General features: G+C 42.6%; 1 protein-coding gene across 1 annotated transcript in view; it reads left to right on the top strand.

The window, feature by feature from the left end:
* The window catches only part of NBAS (NBAS subunit of NRZ tethering complex), a 975,710-nt gene that overhangs the window by 627,877 nt on the left and 327,272 nt on the right, over positions 1–20,561 (top strand). The window contains exon 42 of the mRNA XM_040348578.1: positions 13,683–13,793. Within this exon, the coding sequence (XP_040204512.1) occupies positions 13,683–13,793 (111 nt within the window). The remainder of the gene's footprint in view (positions 1–13,682; positions 13,794–20,561) is intronic.

Below are 20,561 nucleotides of genomic sequence, written 5' to 3'. Positions count from 1 at the left end.
AAAAGTGTCAGTGGTCTGATTTGGATCTTATTTATATTTTTTCTATCTTTTAAAAAGGATTGCCAGTAATGGATGTGATCCCTTTAGAGGAAATTCATCCAATGAATTCAATTGAATCTAAACAAACACAGCATGTTGGTTGGAAATTTTGGATCTATGTACAGTGGGGAAAATAATAATTTGGTCCATTACAGATTTTGTAAGTTTGTCCGATAAGATAAAGAGTCTATCATTTTTATCATCCGTCTATTTTAAATGATAAAGACAGAATAATAACCAAAAAGCCAGGAAAAAAAAACCCATAAAACAAATGCTATAAATTAAGTTGCAGTTCAGTGAGTAAAATAAGTATTTGATCCCCAAGCAAAACATGACTAATGCTGGATTCACACCTATGCAGTTTTGGTGCTTTTTGCAGATTTGCACTACAGCCCATTTAACATTGTTTCCCATGGAACATGTTCTGTAGTGCAAATCTGCAAAATGCAAAAAGCTCTAAAACTGCATTAATGTGAATCCAGCCTTAGTATTGGTGGAGAAACGCTTGTTGGCAAGCACAGAGGTAATTTTCCGTGCTTTCTGCCTATGCTACACTGATACCTTGACTCACTGACTTTGACAGCAACGGGAGCAAATGACGCTGCACTGCCGTCTCAGCCAATGAGAAGGGAGACTCCAGGGCAACCAAGACACTCCTGATACATGCGATTTTGATCTGTTTGTCTGGTAAGCAGATTATTTACCTGAGGTGGAGGTGCTTTTATTCAGCTATTTGACACCATTGTCTTGGACTTTTTTCAACACAAATACGGGTGCTTCTGTGAAGAACTTAGAATATCTGTAGAAGTCACAGCTGATTGTGGCTATATGGACTACTATTTCTTCTGTGCACTTGTCTTCAGTTTTGTATTAATTGCACGTTGAGCACTTTAATATTGATTGTGTCTATATATGCATATATATGGTATTTAGTGGTTGCCATTTAGATATGTTGATACTGATATAGACACATATATTATACTAGCAGCGCAGCTTTCACATTTATTATACTCCTGCCACATTGCTGGATCTAGATGGATTCAAGTAGGTAGGGGCTGCTGCATACAGAGGATTATTTTTTATTTTTATTTTATCTTAATGCATAGAATGCATTAAGATAAAAACCTTCTGACTTTACAACTACTTTAAGCTTTGTTATTTTTTTAGAATGTGTTGCAATAAATCTTCCTATATGTACCAAGCCCCGCTATATTGGATAGCATGCTGCATCCGAAGCCTTGAAATTAGGGTTATACCGATAACAAGCATTTCCCTGAGTACTCGTACTCAAGGAAAATGCTCCGATACTTCACCCGATACCTGACTTTCCCTTTCCCTGCTCTCCCCCTCCATGCTCCGTGTCCCCCCTCCGTGCCGCTGCTATCCTCCTCGGTTCTGCTCTCCCCCTCCACGCTCCGTGTCCCCCCTCCATACCGCTGCTATCCTCCTTGGTTCTGCTCTTCCCCTACATGTTCCGTGTCCCCCCCTCCGTGCCGATGCTATCCTCCTCGGTTCTGCTCTCCCCCTCCGTGCCGCTGCTGTTCTCCTTTCTTCTGCTCTCCCCCTTTGTGCCCCTGCTGTCCTCCTCTGTGTCCCCCCTCCGTGCTGCTGCTTTCCCCCTCCGTGCTCCGTGTCCCCCCTCCGTGCTGCTACTTTCCCCCTCCGTGCTCCGTGTCACCCTCCATGTCCTCCTCCACCCCCTCTGTCAGGATAGAGAGCGGCGATAGGAGCTGCTAAACCCGGGTCCTACCTTTTCTGAATGAACAGAGTCAGTGATCACTGACTCTGTCCATTCATATAACTGAAACATTGTAAACTGTGTTTACGATGTTTCAGTTTCTGAATGGATAGGAGCCTCTGTCTCCTGTCCATTCATTTTTCAGTGCAGCTGAGAAAGGGGTTGGGGAATCTGTGTCCTTAGTCCCTTTCTCTGTCTCAAAGGGGAGATGTCAGAGGTCTGTTAAGACCCCTCATATCTCACCAAAGCCCCCCAACATGGCTAAGAAAAAAATAAATATAGCAATAAATAATACAAATAATTAATTGTAAAACATAATACATATTAAAATAAAAAACACACTGACACCAAACCCCCCCCCCCCCCCAAAAAAGCATAGTAAAACACAACAAAACATTTTGAAAAAAAAAAAAAAAAAACACTGACACATGACATAAAAAAAAAAAAAGTATTGGTAATCGGTATCGGCGAGTACTTGAAAAAAAGTATCGATAGTGCATCAGGACAACCCTACTTGAAATGCACCCTTTGACTAGTGGTGAGGCAGCAGACGTTGATGTCTCCATTATATTGCGCAGCCAGAACAAGGTGGCTCCTTGAGTATGGTTGCTCCAGTTTTGATGGGGCCATGGCACAGGGTGCTGCTGCATTCAGATGCAGTGTGAAGCCACATCGGAATACAGCAGCCTTTACTTCCTCATTCACCCGTCTGATCGATGCCTAAAAAAAAAGAAAAAAGCTTCAGTTGGCAAACTTGTATTTTTGTATTTTTTTTAATAAAGTAGAAACTTCTGATCTGTGTATAACATGAGCAAAGAAGAGAAACCCCTCTGCGATGCAGAAGACGCCGCTGTCTGTATGTGATTGTCAGTTACATGCAAATTGATGCCCTCCTCTCATTTTGAATGACAAGAACCCATTTGTGTGTCCTTTAAAGCTGCATTCTAGTTCAGCAGTGCTTCTGCACATTGACATTTAATGGAAGCTCACAATCCAAGTACATGAAGAATAAATAGACTGCAACAAGGGGAAAAAAAAAAAAAAAATGCTGATATGTTTTTCAAACTTGAAGAAAGTTTCTTCAATGAAGGAACATTAGCATCTGATAACACGGTATAGACGCAGTCAGTGGGGGGTTCTGTCCCTTCTTCTCCTCTGTCATCATTGTAGCAGCATGAGTACATAATCACATCTTTACTCAGAACTATTACTGGACTGAGTGAGCCGAGCACTTCACTGCAATCCATTTTATAAAAGTGCATCTTCTTTTTTCTGCAAGCTGAGTGATCGTCACACTATCTGGATTCCCATCATTTTTACTGATAAATAGACAAAAAAGTATTTTGTACGTTACAGAGGATATGTTTGGTTTAAAGGACCCAGGCCTGTAAAATATAGCAATGCCAGGAAACTGCTAAGTGCACATTTGAATAATGAATATTTGAATAAATAAATAAATAAATAATAAATATGCGTAAATAATCTAAAAAAAAAAAAATAGGAATATATGAATTATTTTACCTGATAAAGGATCATTATTCTATTCAGTCAGTGTTCTGATTGACACAACTACAATACGCTGAATAATCTGGCATATACAGTAGCTCCGCTATTTCTACTTCGCCTTTGCACCCTTATTTGTCACCTGCCGGTGACACTGGAATCTGTAAAGATAAAATAGGCAATTGGCACCCTGCTGGTATCATTGGTGTAACTTGAAGTATTACTAAACCCACAACAGTAAAATCAGTCTGTATATACAGTAAAGCATGCTTGTTAAACTCTGCAAGAGGGAGGGGCCAGGAGCGCCAGCGAGGGATCCAAGATGAGGAGGATCTGGGCTGCTCTGTGCAAAACCATTTCACAGAGCAGGTAAGTATAACATGTTTGTTATTTTTAAACAAAACAACTGAGACTTAAGTATCGCTTTAAACTGGAACTTAAACTATTACTAAACCCACAACATTAAAATGAGTATGAATATGCAGTAAATAATGCTGGTTATACTCATTGTGGAACCTACGTGGGCTAATCCTCTGCATTGTGTAAAAAGGCTGTTTGATCCTGTCTTCTCTGATCATCCCCTTCTTTCACTGTCTCCAATCCATCTTCTGATAAGACAGAGCCTTTGGAGTCACTCTGCACATGCTCAGTTTGGTGTGTATTGCTAAAGGGGAGGGTGCATGTGATCAGCACAGGGCCAATCAGCGCTGTCCAGACAGAGGGTCAGGGGCCCTTCAGCCTTATAGAATGATCAAAGGAGAATGAAAACTCCTCCTACAAGCTTTAACCAGACCCTGATATAAGTCACAAGACTGCTATATATTGCTGATGAGAAATGGTATTTAGCAGTTTATATTTACAAAAATAATTTAATTTCCGTGTTCTGTGTACTGTGGGAGACCATATAACGGCTCTCCCCACTTCATGACCAGGTCGTTAAACGAGGAGCCACAAGTTAGCCATGCAGGGGACATTTCTGTTTATTCTTTCCAATTATTTACATAGTACTTCCCTGTCTAGCAAGAGAGGGGAGCTGATATTTTTCTGCTGTAGTTTTACTTACAGGTCCCCACCCCACGCCTGTGACTCAACAGTGAATGGAGAATGCAGCACACTGATTAGATAATTTATCTGTCACTCTGCTCTCTCCCACTACTCAGACTGCTTCTTACAGTGGAACACACCTGATTGGCTCCTTGTGCAGCTTCTTTCTTCCCTTCTGTGTGAGCTTTGCTGTACAGACTGTACGCTAGACTGCACAAGGCTGATACCACAGTCAAATTCAGGTACTTGCATAAATACATTTAATGATGTATTAATAATTACAGGACTACGTTTATTTGTGTATTTTATATCTGCCTTAAGTAATAACATAATTATCTGAGAAAGTTAATAAAAGCTCTTTTAAATTTGTCAGCTTGTAAGTTTTTTTTTTATTGTCTCTTTAATATGTCTGCTTATTCACAAGGGTTGGCTTGTTCAGTGATTTACTGTTTTCAGAAAAACAACCACAGCCAGCTGAGACCTGTGTAAAGTCTAAGCCTAGACTGAGGTTCTATGATGGCTTTTTTCCTTTTATTACAAACTAGGCATTATACCATTGCCTTGCAGGGGAATTTTTTTTTTTTTTTTACTTTTCAACTTAAAGTGGAGATCCACCCAAAAGTGCAACGTCTGCTTATATGCTTCCCCTCCCCCTTCAGTGTCACATTTGGCACCTTTCAGGGGGAGGGGGGACCTGTTTGTGACAGGTTCCCTTTCCCACCTCTTGGAGATAGGTTGCGGCCACCATTCCTGGAAAGGAAACCAGGCAGTGAAGCCTTACGGCTTCACTGCTGGTTCCCTATTGCGCAAAGCTCTCTGTCCTTTCCAATTGGCCCGACGGCGGAATATATATCATTTATATTTTCTGAAAAATGGCCATGAAATCATAAATTCTACCAAGGTATGTAAACGTATGAGCACATGGGAATGTGGGGGTGGAGGGGGCCTCAATTTTATTTTATTTTTTATTTTTTTGGGCGGGGGTGTTTTGTGCATGGGTGTAATTAAATTTCTTTCTCAACGAAAATGTTTTTTTTTTTTTTTAACTTAACTTTTTTTTCCCACCACATATGGGACTATGTGATGATTTTTTTCGGGGACATATTCTCTTTAACCACTTAAGCCCCGGACAAATAGAGCTTTATTTTGGTGGTATTTGATCAGCTCTGCGGTTTTTATTTTTTGCGCTATAAACAAAAATAGAGCGACAATTAAAAAAAATGCAATCATTTTTACTTTTTCCTATAATAAATATCCCCCAAAAATATATAAAAAAACATTGTTTTACTCAGTTTAGGCCGATACGTATTATTTTACATATTTTTGTTAAAAAAATTGCAATAAGCATTTATTGATTGGTTTGCGCAAAAGTTATAGTGTTTACAAATTATGGGGATAGTTTTATGACATTTTTATTAATATTTTTTTTTTACTACTAATGGCGGCGATCAGTGATTTTTTTCGTAACTGCGACATTATGGCGGACACATGGGACACTTTTGACACTATTTTGGGGCCATTGTCATTTTCACAGCAAAAAGTGCTATAAAAATGCACTGATTACTGTGAAAATGACACTGGCGGTGAAGGGGTTAACCTGTAGGGGGCACTGAAGGGGTTAAGTGTTTCCTACAGTGTGGGGGCATGGCTTTGTGTGTGATGTCATTGATCGTCGTTCCCTATGACAGGGAACAGACGATCAGTCACACTAGGAAGAACGGGGAAAGGTTTGTTTACACTTACCTCTCCCCGTTCTTCAGCTCTGTGACCCGATCCTGGGTCACCGGCGGCGATCGGGTCCCGCGGTCGCGGAGCACAGGACAATGTCGCGAGCGTGCCGCCGGCAGCGCGCTCGCGGCCCACGGCTGGGCTCTTAAAGGCTTGTGCCCTTCTGTCGATGTATATTGGCGTGAAGGGGTCCTTAAGCGGTTAATGAGACATGCCCCTGCATGTCTTGCCTGTGCTTTACTGAATTTATTGCAGTGCACATTGCATTGTATTATATTCTTTCCCTGCCTTGATGGCCAGGGAAACTGTCAATAGGGACCCAGAAGTGACGTCATCCATGTCACTTCTAGGTCAGCGACAAGCAGGGAACACACGTCGGCACCCCCCTGCTACATTGTGGGGGGGTGGAAACATTTGGACCAGGGCACAATTTCTTGTCGCCATGGCGATCTGACGCCTGATTTCTGAGCCCTGCTATAATGAAAATTAGAGCCGATCAGCAGGAGGGCAAATGTAGCACCTCAGTAAATGATGCAGTTTCAGTTTAAACCAGTATGTACCACAGAACACAACATGGATAAACTGGGAAAAAAAGGCAAAATAGCCAGTTCAAAATGATGTTCTACATAATAAATCACAGGGTTGGAGTGTGAGTCTTATTGACAATTAAACCTTTGCAATTTTCCCACCCGCCTGAGAAAATCAGGCCCTCTTCATCATTACTGCTTACAGCCACATACAAGATGGTGTGTACAGCTGATTGTTTGCTGATGAAGCTGCGATTTGGTGAACAAATGTTATTCCATAAATGTTTCATTTAATGAGTCCTTGAAATGTTGATGTGTTATAGTGTTAATTGCAAGCAGACACTTTTCACCTCCACTGCAGCACAGCAGGTATTTGTATTCCGTTAATGAGTGAGAGAAGATCAAAGGGCAGCGTGCACTCGGGAGGGTAAAGAGAAGAATTAATTGTTTCAATCCAGGGCAAATGTAGAGCTTTGGAACAGGTGTACCAGATATCCAGTATATTGGACAGAAAAGAAAGCATAGCCTAGGGGCCCATGTAATGTTAGGCATGAAAGCATATACCTCAGTATTTTTTTCTTTATGGGTAAAGCAATGGCTCTTAGTGACCTTCTTCTGATATTGTTGATGCGTGGATTGTGTGCTGGAGCTTAGTATGATGTTCATTGAGTGGTATGTTATATAGAACTTGCTCAGGAATACATTGAGATGTTGTGCCAACACAGTAGAAACAGTGAACATAAATAATCACAATGAAGCTAGCTTCTTATCGGTCTTCGGGTCTGGGTTAGCTCAATGGAGGCCTTGCTGTAGACCACTGTTCCTTCGACGCACTTGCAAAATTTGCGCTGTTGGAACTCCGAGCTAAGGATGGGTTTGGGAAGTGTGGTTGTATACCTTTAATGCATCTCCCAGTTTTTTGCTGTTATACTGCAGTCAGTGATAGCTTGAGAGTTCTGATGATCTGGAAGCTCCTTAGGCTGGGTTCACACTTGTCCGACAAACGGTCCTACATTGGGAGCTCATGTAGCATGACTATGAGACCTGTCTTAACTGGTCCTACACAAGTCGGTCCGACTTTGAAAATGCTCCCTGTACTACGTTGGTCCTACATTGATCCTACTTCACTCCATTGAATATCATTGAAGTCGGACCAAAGTAGGAGCCTTGTCCTAACCAACCGACTTTTGACATCCGACATGATGATTACAGCAGCAGTAAACGGAATTGATCTCACTCTGGGATTGTTTTGATTGGTCAAAGAACAAGTCAGACTATCACAAAGTCGGATCAAAGTAGTATCCTGTTCATGAAAGTAGGATGGATGTAGGACCAATGTAGGATCAATGTAGGACCAATGTAGGACAGATGTAGCAGCGCAAAGTAGGATGAAAGTTGTGTAGTATAGTGTGAACCCAGCCTGAAAGTGCATTGGTCTTTATAGGAAACAGATGTGGTGGGCTAAATGTAAGCAGACCTACTTACACATGGTTCCTTATGCTAGAGCAAATGCCTCGACCCTTTGTGCAAATTTTCCTACTGCTTGATATTATGAAGCCCCCTAAAGGTACATCGTTTATGCACAGACAGAAGGAAAGAAAAGAGGAGCTCACCATAGAGAATGGCCTTCATTTGTACTACTGAGGATCTGTGTGTTTTTTTTTTTTTTTTTTTTTATAGAAGGACTAAAACAGAATGCTTAAAGCGGGGGTTCACCCTAAAAAAAAGAAAAACAATTTCTTTCATGCTATCCAGCATACTAGCGCGAGCTACAGTATACCTTTATTTTATTTTTTTGTGCCGTACTCACAGTTTAATCCCTTTGTTAAGTTTCAGACTCCCCACGGGGAGTAGGCATTCCTAGGCAGAGGGGAACATGATTGGCGGCCGGCTATGGCGCGTCACACTTCCCGAAAATAGCCGAAATAGGACTTGGCTCTTCATGGCACCTGCGCAGTCAGCTCCTAGTCTGTGCGCAAGCGCCGTGAAGAGCCGAGTCCTACTCTGGCTATTTTCGGGAAGCGTGACGCGCCATAGCCGGCCGTCAATCATGTTCCCCTCTGCATAGGAACGCCCATTCCCCCCGGGTGTCTGAAATTTAACTAAGGGATTAAACTGTGAGTACGGCGCAAAAAAATAAATAAAGGCATACTTTAGCTGACGCTAGTATGCTGAATGGCAAGGTAGAAACTTGTTTTTTTAGGGTGAACCTCCGCTTTAACTATTTAGGAGCTTTGTCTTGGCAGTGGTTCTGTGAACCCATGCATTGTAACAGGCGAGGCCAAACATAGGTGTGGTGCAGTCTAAGCGAATAGATTAATGAATGTCGGGATAGTCAAACACAAAGTAATCAGCCTGGGTAGAGAATACAGATGTATGATGCTCTAAGGCAGTGTTTCTCAACTCCAGTCCTCAAGGCGCCTCAACAGGTCATGTTTTCAGGATTTTCCACAAATGAAATGACTGCGGTAATTACTAAGGCAGTGAAACTAATCAAATCACCTGTGCAAAATAATGGAATTCTTGAAAACATGACCTGTTGGGGCGACTTGAGGACTGGAGTTGAGAAACACTGCTCTAAGGAAGCCTATGAGGTTTTTTTTGTGAACTTGGGCCCATGACACGCAGAGCACATCTCATAAGAGAATAAAATGGTGGTTGTTGCAATATTTATGTCACACTGTATTTGCGCAGCGGTCTTTCAAATGCAATTTTTTGGAAAAAATTACTTTAATGAATAAAAAAAAAAACTAACCAGCAAAGTTAGCCCAATTTTTTTTTGTATAATGTGAAAGATTTTACGCCATGAGACACGTTAGAGACTCCTGATCTTTATTCTAAGCAAAAAAAATTGTGATTCTCATTTTGGCCAGAATCATGCAGCTCTAATGGTAAGGAAAAGAAAAGCCTATTGCCTTGTACACGTGTTTGGAATTTCCGATGGAAAAAGTCCAACGTCATTTTTTCATCGGATATTCCGACCGTGTGTGTGCCCCATCTGAGTTTTTCCATCGGAAATTCAGACGGACTTGGAAAGAGAACATGTTCCTTTCTTTTTCCAATGAAAATTTTTTTTTTCTATCTGAAATCTGAAGTCGACGCATGCTCGGAAGCATTGGACTTCGCAGCTCGTCGTAGTGTTGTACGTCACCGTGTTTTGGGCGGTCGGAATTTGGTGTGACAGTGTGTATGCAAGACAGCTTCCATCAGAAAAATCCATCTGAGTTTATCCTGACAGAAATTTTGATTGTGTGTACAGGACATAAGCTTCCACATAAGTACCGGTGAACCACAATCCCAAAAGATCTGGCACTAATCCCACATGTGTCAATTGAACATGTATCCACATCTGCTGTAGAAAGTGACTTGGAGTGGAGAACCATAATTAAAAAGAACCTAAAACCACAGGGCTTGGCCGCTCTATACTATTTATGGTGCAGAGTGGCTATGAGCGCTCTGGTTTTTGGTTCTGTATAAGTATCGGTGAACTGAATACCATGGGCCAGATTCTCGTACAATTGCGGCGGTGCAACGTAACCCGTTTACGTTACACCGCCGCAAGTTTTCAGTGTAAGTGCCTGATCCACAAAGCACTTACCTGTAAACTTGTGGCGGTGTATCGTAAACAAGTCCGGCGCAAGCCCGCCCAATTCAAATGGGGCGTGTACCATTTAAATTAGGCGCGCTCCCGCGCCGGACGTACTGTGCATGCTCAGTTTAGAAATTCCCGCCGTGCTTTGCACGATGTGACGTCATTTTTTAGAACGGCGACGTGCGTAGCGTCCATTCGTATTCCCGGACATCTTATGCCAAAACAAAAACAAATTTAAATTCGACCCGGGAATGACGGCCATACTTTAACATGGCTTGACTAAAGTTAAGCCATGTTAAAGCAGGTGTAACTTTGCGACAGGAAAAAATTACTAGCGACGACGTAACGAACGCGAAAACCTTCGTGGATCGCCGTAAATCCTCGTTTGCATACCCGACTCTGGAATACGACGCAAAATCCCCCCAGCGGCGGCCAAAGTATTGCATCCCAAGATCCGACAGTGTAAGTCAATTACACCTGTCGGATCTTAGGGCTATCTATGCGGAACTGATTCTATGAATCAGCCGCATAGATAGGACAAGAGATACGACGGTGTATCGGGAGATATGCCGTCGTATCTATTCTGTGAATCTGGCCCCATGTTCTTGGCAAAGACAAATAAGGTAATGCTAAAGACAAAATGTATCCTGTCCTACTGTTTTCTACAATTTATTTTTGTTGTGGTGGCAGGGTAAAGTGTTACAATAATTTAACACTACGATATATTTAAACCTTTAACAAGCCTGGGCAATTCTAAAAGCATATGGTAGGAAATGCAACTCCCGAAACTTTGGAATTATTAGCAGATCCTCAGATTAAAGCATCTTCAGATGTGTCCATAGTTTTTCATTAAAGTTGCACTTGGCTCAGCCCCTCTTGTGATGGCACCTCATTAATCAAATGGGAAGATTTCGAATGTTGGGTGGTTGGGGCCAAACTGGACTTTTAAGAAAGGTCAAGACTTGCATATAACTGACCATGTCTCTGTACCTACTGATTGTGTCGATGTGTAGTTTTCACTGACGATAACCTGATTGTATTGCCCAGGTTTTTGACAGTTTTTTTTTTATTTTTATTAAACAGCTAATGTACTTTCTAAAGCTCAGCTCCAGCTTGAGCAATACGAAAATAGCAGCTCTGGCTTCTGTACTAACCCTATCCCCAACACTGCATATATGGGTACAACACTGTCATATATGGGTGTATTGCTCAAAAATGAAGTTATATGAACACTTGTTCAGCATTGGATTAGAATTATTTTGATCAATTTGCAAATATTTGTATGCTTGATTCACAGCTTTGCATTGTGGTAATGTGTCTTACTACAATGCTTCGTACCGCAGTTTGCCCACCAATACCCCCAAGGCAAGGGACCTGCATTGTAGTGAACCACAATGCATGGTAACGCAATACCATGAGATGTTTTAGGCTGCAGGAAAGTGTCAGGTGTATTGGAGTATACTGGCTACCGACTCAAAATAAATGGCCCGACTTTTGGCACCGCGTGCTAACGTGGTCATTAACATATGTGCAAAGATAACAAGGGGGTCTTTGCATTCTTTATTTACAACCTTACACCTTTTAGGTTTATTTTAAAATGGTTTATACTTACTATGCATACAATTTCCAAAAGGACAAATACTTGATTTAGCTTTTATATTCAAAAACAACAAAACCTATCTGTTCTATGTGGGGAGGATGAAAGAAAACCTTGCTGCAAACTTGTTTACAAAATTTAAATGTTAGAAAGGAAATGATTAATCAGCCATCTAAGATAACATTTACTTTACTCATCTCTGGAGCTTAATGCAAAAATGTCAAATGTTTTCATTGTATTTCCAGTTTTATTCATCTCTTATTTTATTAAATTGACCCAAAAAAAAAAAAAATACTCTGAGAAACCGTCAATGTGCTGTAGAGTTCAGTGCTTTGGCTGCTGTGTGCGCCGTGGTTTTCTTGGATACTGCTCACTTATTATTGAAGCCAATGTTTTGTTCACCCACACGATTTCTCCCAGGGCAAAGGAGAAGCCGTGCTCATTTTTTTTCTTTTTTTTTTTCTTTGTTTTTCTTTTGGAACAACACTGTGGTGTATTTAGGTTACTGTTGCTGAAAGTGTCCGTTTAGTACTACCAATGTCATGTGACAGGCTTCATCTTTTTTTTTTTTGGAGGGTACATGATCCTGTGATTGTTTTTTTTTTTTTTACCATTTTCCTGTAGCCAGAAACTGCTTAAATTATTATTATTATTCAGGATTTATATAGTGCCAACCGTTTACAACAAGGGCTGCTGATGGGAGGTCAGTTCCTACTGATGTAGGCCTCAGATCTCCATCTCCCAGGAGCCTTTTCCCTACACTTAGTGTGCGGTCAGGCTCTTGATCATGAAAACAGCAATGTTGTTTTGCTGGGAGGAAAATTGATGTGTGCATTTTGAGAGGTAAGAGAGGGGTGGGGATATAGGAGGAGTTCTGTGGTCCAGCAGGCATGCTGACAATACTGCTTGGGATTTCAGTGCAACAAAGTGTTGTCGGTCAAACAGAAAGCTAGAAGCAGGCTGTTTTTTTGGCAGCTTCAAATGTATGGGGGGGGGGGGTGTAGCACCCTTTACTGTAACTTTACAGATAAAAAGGTGCCGCTCACCAACCCAGTTCATTAGTATGTTGCTGACTGTGGTCTGAGACAGTGCCACTCCTGCCACTCCCCTGACAGGACCCTCTCACCGCAAGGACTTGGTCAGGTGGAGTATAATGGCTGCGTAGCATAGTCTCTATAAAACTCTAACAGAGAGTCTAGCTGAGAAGGGTCTGCCAGAAGGCCTCCTATAATGACTGTTGAGCTCTCTTGCTCCACAGTCCCTCTCCCAGGGTTGGATCGAATTTACTAATCTGAGTAAATCATCTTAACAGCATGCATGTTTTTGATGGCCACTGCTCTTTGCCATTTTACTCTAGGTGATTCATTATTGGCTGCTTGATATGGGCGATTGGACCACCTAGCTCCCCCATTTTTCTTCATCAAGTCTGGCTGTGTGTGCGCCCTGTACTGGCACAATGATGGGTTGTAACCCTTTGTAACAGTACTGTTACGGATATTCATCTCACTTTTTCCTGAAGAAACACAATGTGAAATGTGTAGAGTCTTGACCATTGATGCAAACAGTCCACTATTTAATTCATGATCTGGAATGTCAAATCTGGTGACATAGCGATATGACTGAGTGGAATAAGTTAGTTGGGAAAAAGTTATGGGCTAGTCATAAGTAGGTGTATCTGGAGTATTATATAAGGATCTAACATTTTTGTTTTTTAATTGTAATTTTAAATTTTTAAATTATCTTGCTACACCAATAAAAAGTAAATGATGTTGGTAGCGATTGCACATCTGTTGAATGTTTTTTGAGAGGTAGCGCCTAAAAGGTCCAATTTGCTCCTTTGTGTTTATACTGTGGATATGTGTGCTTGTATAATACATATCTAAGTAACTGTTGCTTTTGCTTGTTTTTAAACAGGACACTGGAAGAGAATGTGTACAAGATTTGCCTGTCCTTGGCACAGCGTTACCAAGTTCCTCTTTGGGAGGTTTACATGACACACTTGGAGTACCTGTTCTCCGACAGTGGGTGAGTATCACCACTCATGTGTTTGTTTTCTACCCTGCTCGTTGTTGGCAGAGGGTGCACATGCTTTTATTGCTAGCATTATTGTTACTGCTATCTTGATATCCACCAACTATTATTTCCTTTGTTCCAAGCACATAACTACAGAGTACTTTATTTCTCCTAAATATGCTCTTTATTCTCAGAATATAACAAAAGCAAAAGAATAAACATAGAAGCAGAACCAATACATAGAATTGTATTAAATAAACCAATCAACTCATCAAGCAAACATCTCTAAAGACAGTTTTGTATTGCATATGGCAGATTACTCTGTTAACATCTGAATGTTAGGACTAGCCTTTAAATAAAGATCAGTCAAATTTAAAAAAATAAAAACATTGTTGGAAAATGTACTTAATATATATATATATATATATATATATATATATATATATATATATATATATATATATATATATATATATATATATATATTTTTTTTACTGTTTATTAAATTTATAGATGAGTGCCATGTTTTCTTCATTATATGTTACACAATTCTTTATTGGTGCCCTCTCTAGTGTCCCTGAAACTGTAAATCCATTACAGCCATCTGAATTGTTTATGATGATTTATAGGAAACATGATGTGCTTTCCCAAGCTTCATTGTTGCTCTGTAATTATGATAGGCAGCCTAACTGACCAATACATGTAGCAAAGGGTGGGCTTTCAGCTTAATAGGGCACCTGGGCTTGTGGCAAAATGTTGAAGGCACTATGTTTCTGACAGCTAGTCTCTCAAGATTTGGAGTGAGATTTGGTGATGTCACTGTTTTGGCTGCTCACTGTTCTTTTTCTGTAGAGGCAGCCGTATCTGTGGACCTGCAGTGGAAGGATCTCCCTGCTGTTGCGTCATTCATTCTGTGGCTTTGTGCTTTCTGCACCTCTCCTGTTGCTTCTTAAACATTTATCCACCAGTTATTAGATCATCAGTCAACAGAGTGATGGCTTTGACATAAGAAAGCAAAGTAGATGAAGACATGCTTAGTCAGTAATGGAGAAAAAAACAGTTGTAGAGATACTCCAGGTTCTGCCCTCTGCAGATTAGGCAGACTTTTCACAATGCAAGTCTTCTTTATTGAAAACCCTTACTAAGTGGTTATAAAGTATATATTTAAAAATAGCAAGCATGTTGCATTTATTGGCTATATGCAATAGAATTGCACATAAAAGCCCTGATCCTCCTCTTCTGTGGTATTGGCTGGTCCTGGCTTCTATTCTTGGTGTGGCATCATTGTATTCTGACACAACTGGTGACTTGATCCCAAGCCTCGTTGCCTGTGTCCTGCAGCAAGGCGCAGCACAGCTCGGCCCCACCCCGCTCCCTCATCATAGGATTTGACTAACAGCAGCGAGAACCAGTAGCTCCCACTGCCTAAGCAAAACCTGTGCAAGTGAAGAGATTTGCTACAGGCAGGCATAGCGCTTGGTGGAATGAGTTAGTGGTCAGGAAAAGTGGGGTAAGGGGAGATACTAATACTTACATTTTTTTTTACCCTAATGCAGGGAATGCATTAAAGTAAAAAAATGTTAAGGCATTAGAACCATTCTAACCGCTTCCCGTCAGCTCACAGCCTATAAAGGGCAGACCGTAAGCAGAGCAATTGTGGGTTAATGTACCTGTATGTCAGCCCGCATCGATGGCTCACAGAGCACATCCAGGAGCCTGAAGATCGGTGTGTCCCCTGGACACAGCAGATCACATTATCACTGTGTCCAGGTGATCACATGGTCTTGTACCATGTGATTGCTGTGGCCAATCACAGCAAACACATAGTACTTAATGGAAACTGTACACATCCTTGCTCTCTGCTCTCACACAGATCAGCTGTGAGAGCAGAGATGACTGTTGCTGCTGCCTGTGAGTGTACAACAGCCTGTCACACTGCATGTACACTCACAGACTGTGGTGTCAGCCTTCTCCAGTGTCCCTCATCACTGCCCACAGCATAATACAAGTACTGAGTGCAGCCAGCCCCTGTTACCTGTCACAGAGTTACCAGTGCACATAGTAACACCACCATACCAATGTCCTGATCATCGCCATACACCATATCAGTGCCCTGATCACCGCCCTTTACCATACCAGCATCCTGATCACCTCCATACACCATAACAGCATCCTGACCACCACCACGTCAAACCAGCGTCCTGATCACAGCTATATGCCATACCATCATCCTGATCACCGCCATACCCCATACCAGCATCTTGATCACCGCCATACTATACTTTGTAGACTCTATAACTTTAACACAGACTATATAATATACACTTTTTTTTTTTATGTGGCAGAATACATTGTGGCCTAGTTTTATGAAGGAAGATTGACAAAAACTAAGAAAAAGTGGGTTTGTGTTCAGAATTTTCTGTATTGTTTTGGTTATATAGTAACATATAAAAAAAACAAAAAAAAACAGTGATGATTAATACCACCAAAAGAAAGCTCTATCTCTCTCTAAAAAAAAAAAAAAAAAAAAAAACAATAAAAATAATTATTTGAGTACAGTGTTGCATGCCTAAGTATTGTGTGACAGTGCTAAAACCTGAAAATTGGCCTAGACTGTGGTGACAGTGTCTGGACTTGAAGTGATTAAGTATCTTAAGTACTAAGGGCCAAATCCTCAGCCAGGCGGCGTAACTTAACTTTCAGCAGTTAAGTTACACTGACTTAAAGTTTTTACCTAAGTGCCTGATCCTCAAAGCACTTACGTAAAAATTTCAAGCCGTGTAAGTTAAGTGCCGCCGTCGTAAGGCGTTCCTCCTCTCCGGGGGGCGTTTACAATTTAAATGAGGCGCGCTCCCGCGCCGGCCGTACTGCGCATGCGTGTGACGTCATTTTCCCGACGTGCATCGCGCGAACGTAATTGACGCCGGGCGGCTTTGTGGATTGCGACGGGACACTAAAGTTGCGACGGGTGAAAAAAAGACGCGCCGGGAAAACAAATAATTATAAAAAAAAATGACAGTGTCGCTCGGCATGCATTCCTGAGGGAGAACTCCATGCCAATTTTCAATGAAAAAAACGGCATGGGTTCCCCCCCCAGGCCCTTAGGTCTGTTATGGGTTGTAAGGAGACCCCCCCTCCGCCGAAAAATTGACGTAGGGGGTCCCCCTACAATCCATACCAGACCCGTATCCAAAGCACGCTACCCGGCCAGCCAGGAAGGGAGTGGGGACGAGCGAGCGCCCCCCCCCTCCTGAGCCGTGCCAGGCCGCATGCCCTCAACATGGGGGGGTTGGGTGCTCTGGGGCAGGGGGGCGCACTGCGGGCCCCCCCACCCCAGAGCACCCTGTCCCCATGTTGATGAGGACAGGACCTCTTCCCGACAACCCTTGCCATTGGTTGTCGGGGTCTGCGGGCGGAGGATTATCGGAATCTGGGAGTCCCCTTTAATAAGGGGGCCCCCAGATACCGGCCCCCCACCCTAAGTGAATGGATATGGGGTACATCGTACCCCTATCCATTCACCTGTAGGCAAAAAGTAAAAGTTAATAAACACACAACACAAGGCTTTTTAAAATATTTTATTATTCTGCTCCGGAGGCCCCCCCTGTCTTCGTTATTAGCTCAATTACCAGGGGGGGCTTCTTCTTCCACTCTCCGGGGGTCTTCTCCGCTCTCCGGGGGTCTTCTCCGGACTCCGGGGGGCTTCTTCCATCTTCTCCCCTCTTCCGCTCTTGACTCGGCGAACCCCGGTTCTTCTGCAGCTCTCCGGTGCCTTCTTCTTCAGCGCTGGCTGCCTGCTATGTTTGTGTGTTAGCTCGATTTCTAACAGGCAGCCGGCGCGGTCTTCTGTGACGTCATCTTCTCTTCTGTTCTTCTCCCCTCTTCCGATGTTGCCTCGTCGCCTGTTGTCGCTGTAATGATGGAAGCGCGCCTTGCATCACATTTATATAGGCATCACCGTCCCATCATGCTCCGGTAGGTACCCACGTGGTGGGTGCACGTGGGTAGGCACCCACCACGTGGGTACCTGCCGGAGCATGATGGGACGGTGATGCCTATATAAATGTGATGCAAGGCGCGCTTCCATCATTACAGCGACAACAGGCGACGAGGCAACATCGGAAGAGGGGAGAAGAACAGAAGAGAAGATGACGTCACAGAAGACCGCGCCGGCTGCCTGTTAGAAATCGAGCTAACACACAAACATAGCAGGCAGCCAGCGCTGAAGAAGAAAGCACCGGAGAGCTGCAGAAGAACCGGGGTTCGCCGAGTCAAGAGCGGAAGAGGGGAGAAGATGGAAGAAGCCCCCCGGAGTCCGGAGAAGACCCCCGGAGAGCGGAGAAGACCCCCGGAGAGCGGAGAAGACCCCCGGAGAGTGGAAGAAGAAGCCCCCCCTGGTAATTGAGCTAATAACGAAGACAGGGGGGGCCTCCGGAGCAGAATAATAAAATATTTTAAAAAGCCTTGTGTTGTGTGTTTATTAACTTTTACTTTTTGCCTACAGGTGAATGGATAGGGGTACGATGTACCCCATATCCATTCACTTAGGGTGGGGGGCCGGTATCTGGGGGCCCCCTTATTAAAGGGGACTCCCAGATTCCGATAAGCCTCCGCCCGCAGACCCCGACAACCAATGGCAAGGGTTGTCGGGAAGAGGTCCTGTCCTCATCAACATGGGGACAGGGTGCTCTGGGGTGGGGGGGCCCGCAGTGCGCCCCCCTGCCCCAGAGCACCCAACCCCCCCATGTTGAGGGCATGCGGCCTGGCACGGCTCAGGAGGGGGGGGGCGCTCGCTCGTCCCCACTCCCTTCCTGGCTGGCCGGGTAGCGTGCTTTGGATACGGGTCTGGTATGGATTGTAGGGGGACCCCCTACGTCAATTTTTCGGCGGAGGGGGGGTCTCCTTACAACCCATAACAGACCTAAGGGCCTGGTATGCTCCTGGGGGGAACCCATGCCGGTTTGGAATTTACAAATTGCCGTGGAGTTCTCCCTCGGGAATGCATACCAAATGCCGTCGCTTGAATGGGCCTTTACAAGGTGTGACTAACTTTACACTTTGTAAAAGCAGCCCTAGTTTTACACCAGGCAAACTAACACTTACGGCGAAAAAACTAGGCACAAAAGCTTTGAGGATCGCCCTAAGTGCTAATTTGCATACTAACAGAGGCATTTCGACTCGAAATGCCCCCAGTGGCGGATGCGGTACTGCATCCTAAGATCCGGCAGTGTAAGTCCCTTACAGATGTCGGATCTTCTGCCTAACTTAGGAAAACTGCTTCTGAGGATCAGTTCCAAAGTTAGAACCAGAGATACGACGGCTTACGCCGGAGTATCTCTTTTGTGGATTTGGCCCTAAATACTTACCACTACTAAACTATCCTTTGCTCTTAGTGAAAATGCTGCTTGCTACGCTAAAGTGGTCTTTCCTAGCATAGCTGAGTAGCAGCCACATTCATCAGCATGTGTAGATCTGTTAAGCAATATTGCTTTTACCGTCCCCCAGGCTAAAAGAGAAGTTAACCCTTGCAATGGGTTTTATAGTACAGACAGAAGGTGCCCCTACTGGTCGTAGGAAATGCATGCAATAACAAGTGTTTCTAATAGGTGACAACTCTCATAGTTGTCCTCTAGGAAACCCCTGCATAGCTCAGTCCTTGCTCACTAGGATAGACCTATTTTTCATCAATAATCATTTGCCTATTAAACGCTGCAGCTCTGGAGGTTATCCCCAGACAGAAGGAAAGGCCGTCAACGTGGCTTCACCAATCTGTTAGCATAAAGTGAGTAAGTAGCTTGTATAGCGCTAACAAATGCAAACTTAATCGCCTCAAGGGATTTCCACTAATATATTCTGGGTCAGTGACTGCGGGAGAAAAGTAGTAGTACTGTATGTTACTATGTCCTAATTTCATGCATTTGACATTTAGCAGAGGCAGTTCAGCAATGTTGTTTGTGGCCTTACATAAAGTAGTTAAGGTGTTTTGTCCAGGTAATTAATGTTACATGTTTATGTATGGCTATTAGTTTCAAAGGTGGGAGTTGGAGTACATTTATATAGGACATTGGTGGTAACTGCAATAGTTGAGCTATGGGACTTGAAGTGTCAGAGTGGAGAGTCATGTACCTTTCGCAAATGAATCAACAACTTTGAGAGAATGATCTCTCTGGAGGTTATTCCTACTGTAAGTCTCACAGGAACTTCTACTGTACCAGCCTGGGAGGAACTGCTGTTTGAGCTAAAAATAAGACTGTTCCTAAAATAGCAACCCTTTGCGGGGAGAAAAAAAAAAGCTCAGGTTTACCATTGTTTTCTTCTATCCTAAGCACTATATATGCTATAGCAGGCCATGTAGCATTTATGTCAACCAACAGTTCAAATTTCCCAGTAATAAGTTGCAGCTTATTTATTATGGAGCTAGCAACAGCACATCATGTTATTTTAGGTAAAAATATATATATATATATATATATATATATATATATATATATATATATATATATATATATATATATATATATATATATATATATATATATATATATATATATATATTTCATATAATTAAATCTGTTATTTTTTGTTTTTTTTCGTTTCATTAACATGTTTGGTAAAAGAGGAAATCAGGAACAAATTTAACTCAGTGGTAGTAACATTTTTCAGTGAGCCCATGCCAGTCAGAACTGTGTTTTTAAAGCTTGTTGACCCACTTGTATTAAACAAAATTAAAGTCCAACATATAGTAGTTGCCCACACCAGGGCTGCTTTCAAAATCAAAAC

Source organism: Rana temporaria, chromosome 4, assembly GCF_905171775.1.
Source record: "Rana temporaria chromosome 4, aRanTem1.1, whole genome shotgun sequence".
Taxonomy (NCBI): domain Eukaryota; kingdom Metazoa; phylum Chordata; class Amphibia; order Anura; family Ranidae; genus Rana; species Rana temporaria.
This window is presented reverse-complemented; position numbering and strand designations above follow the sequence as displayed.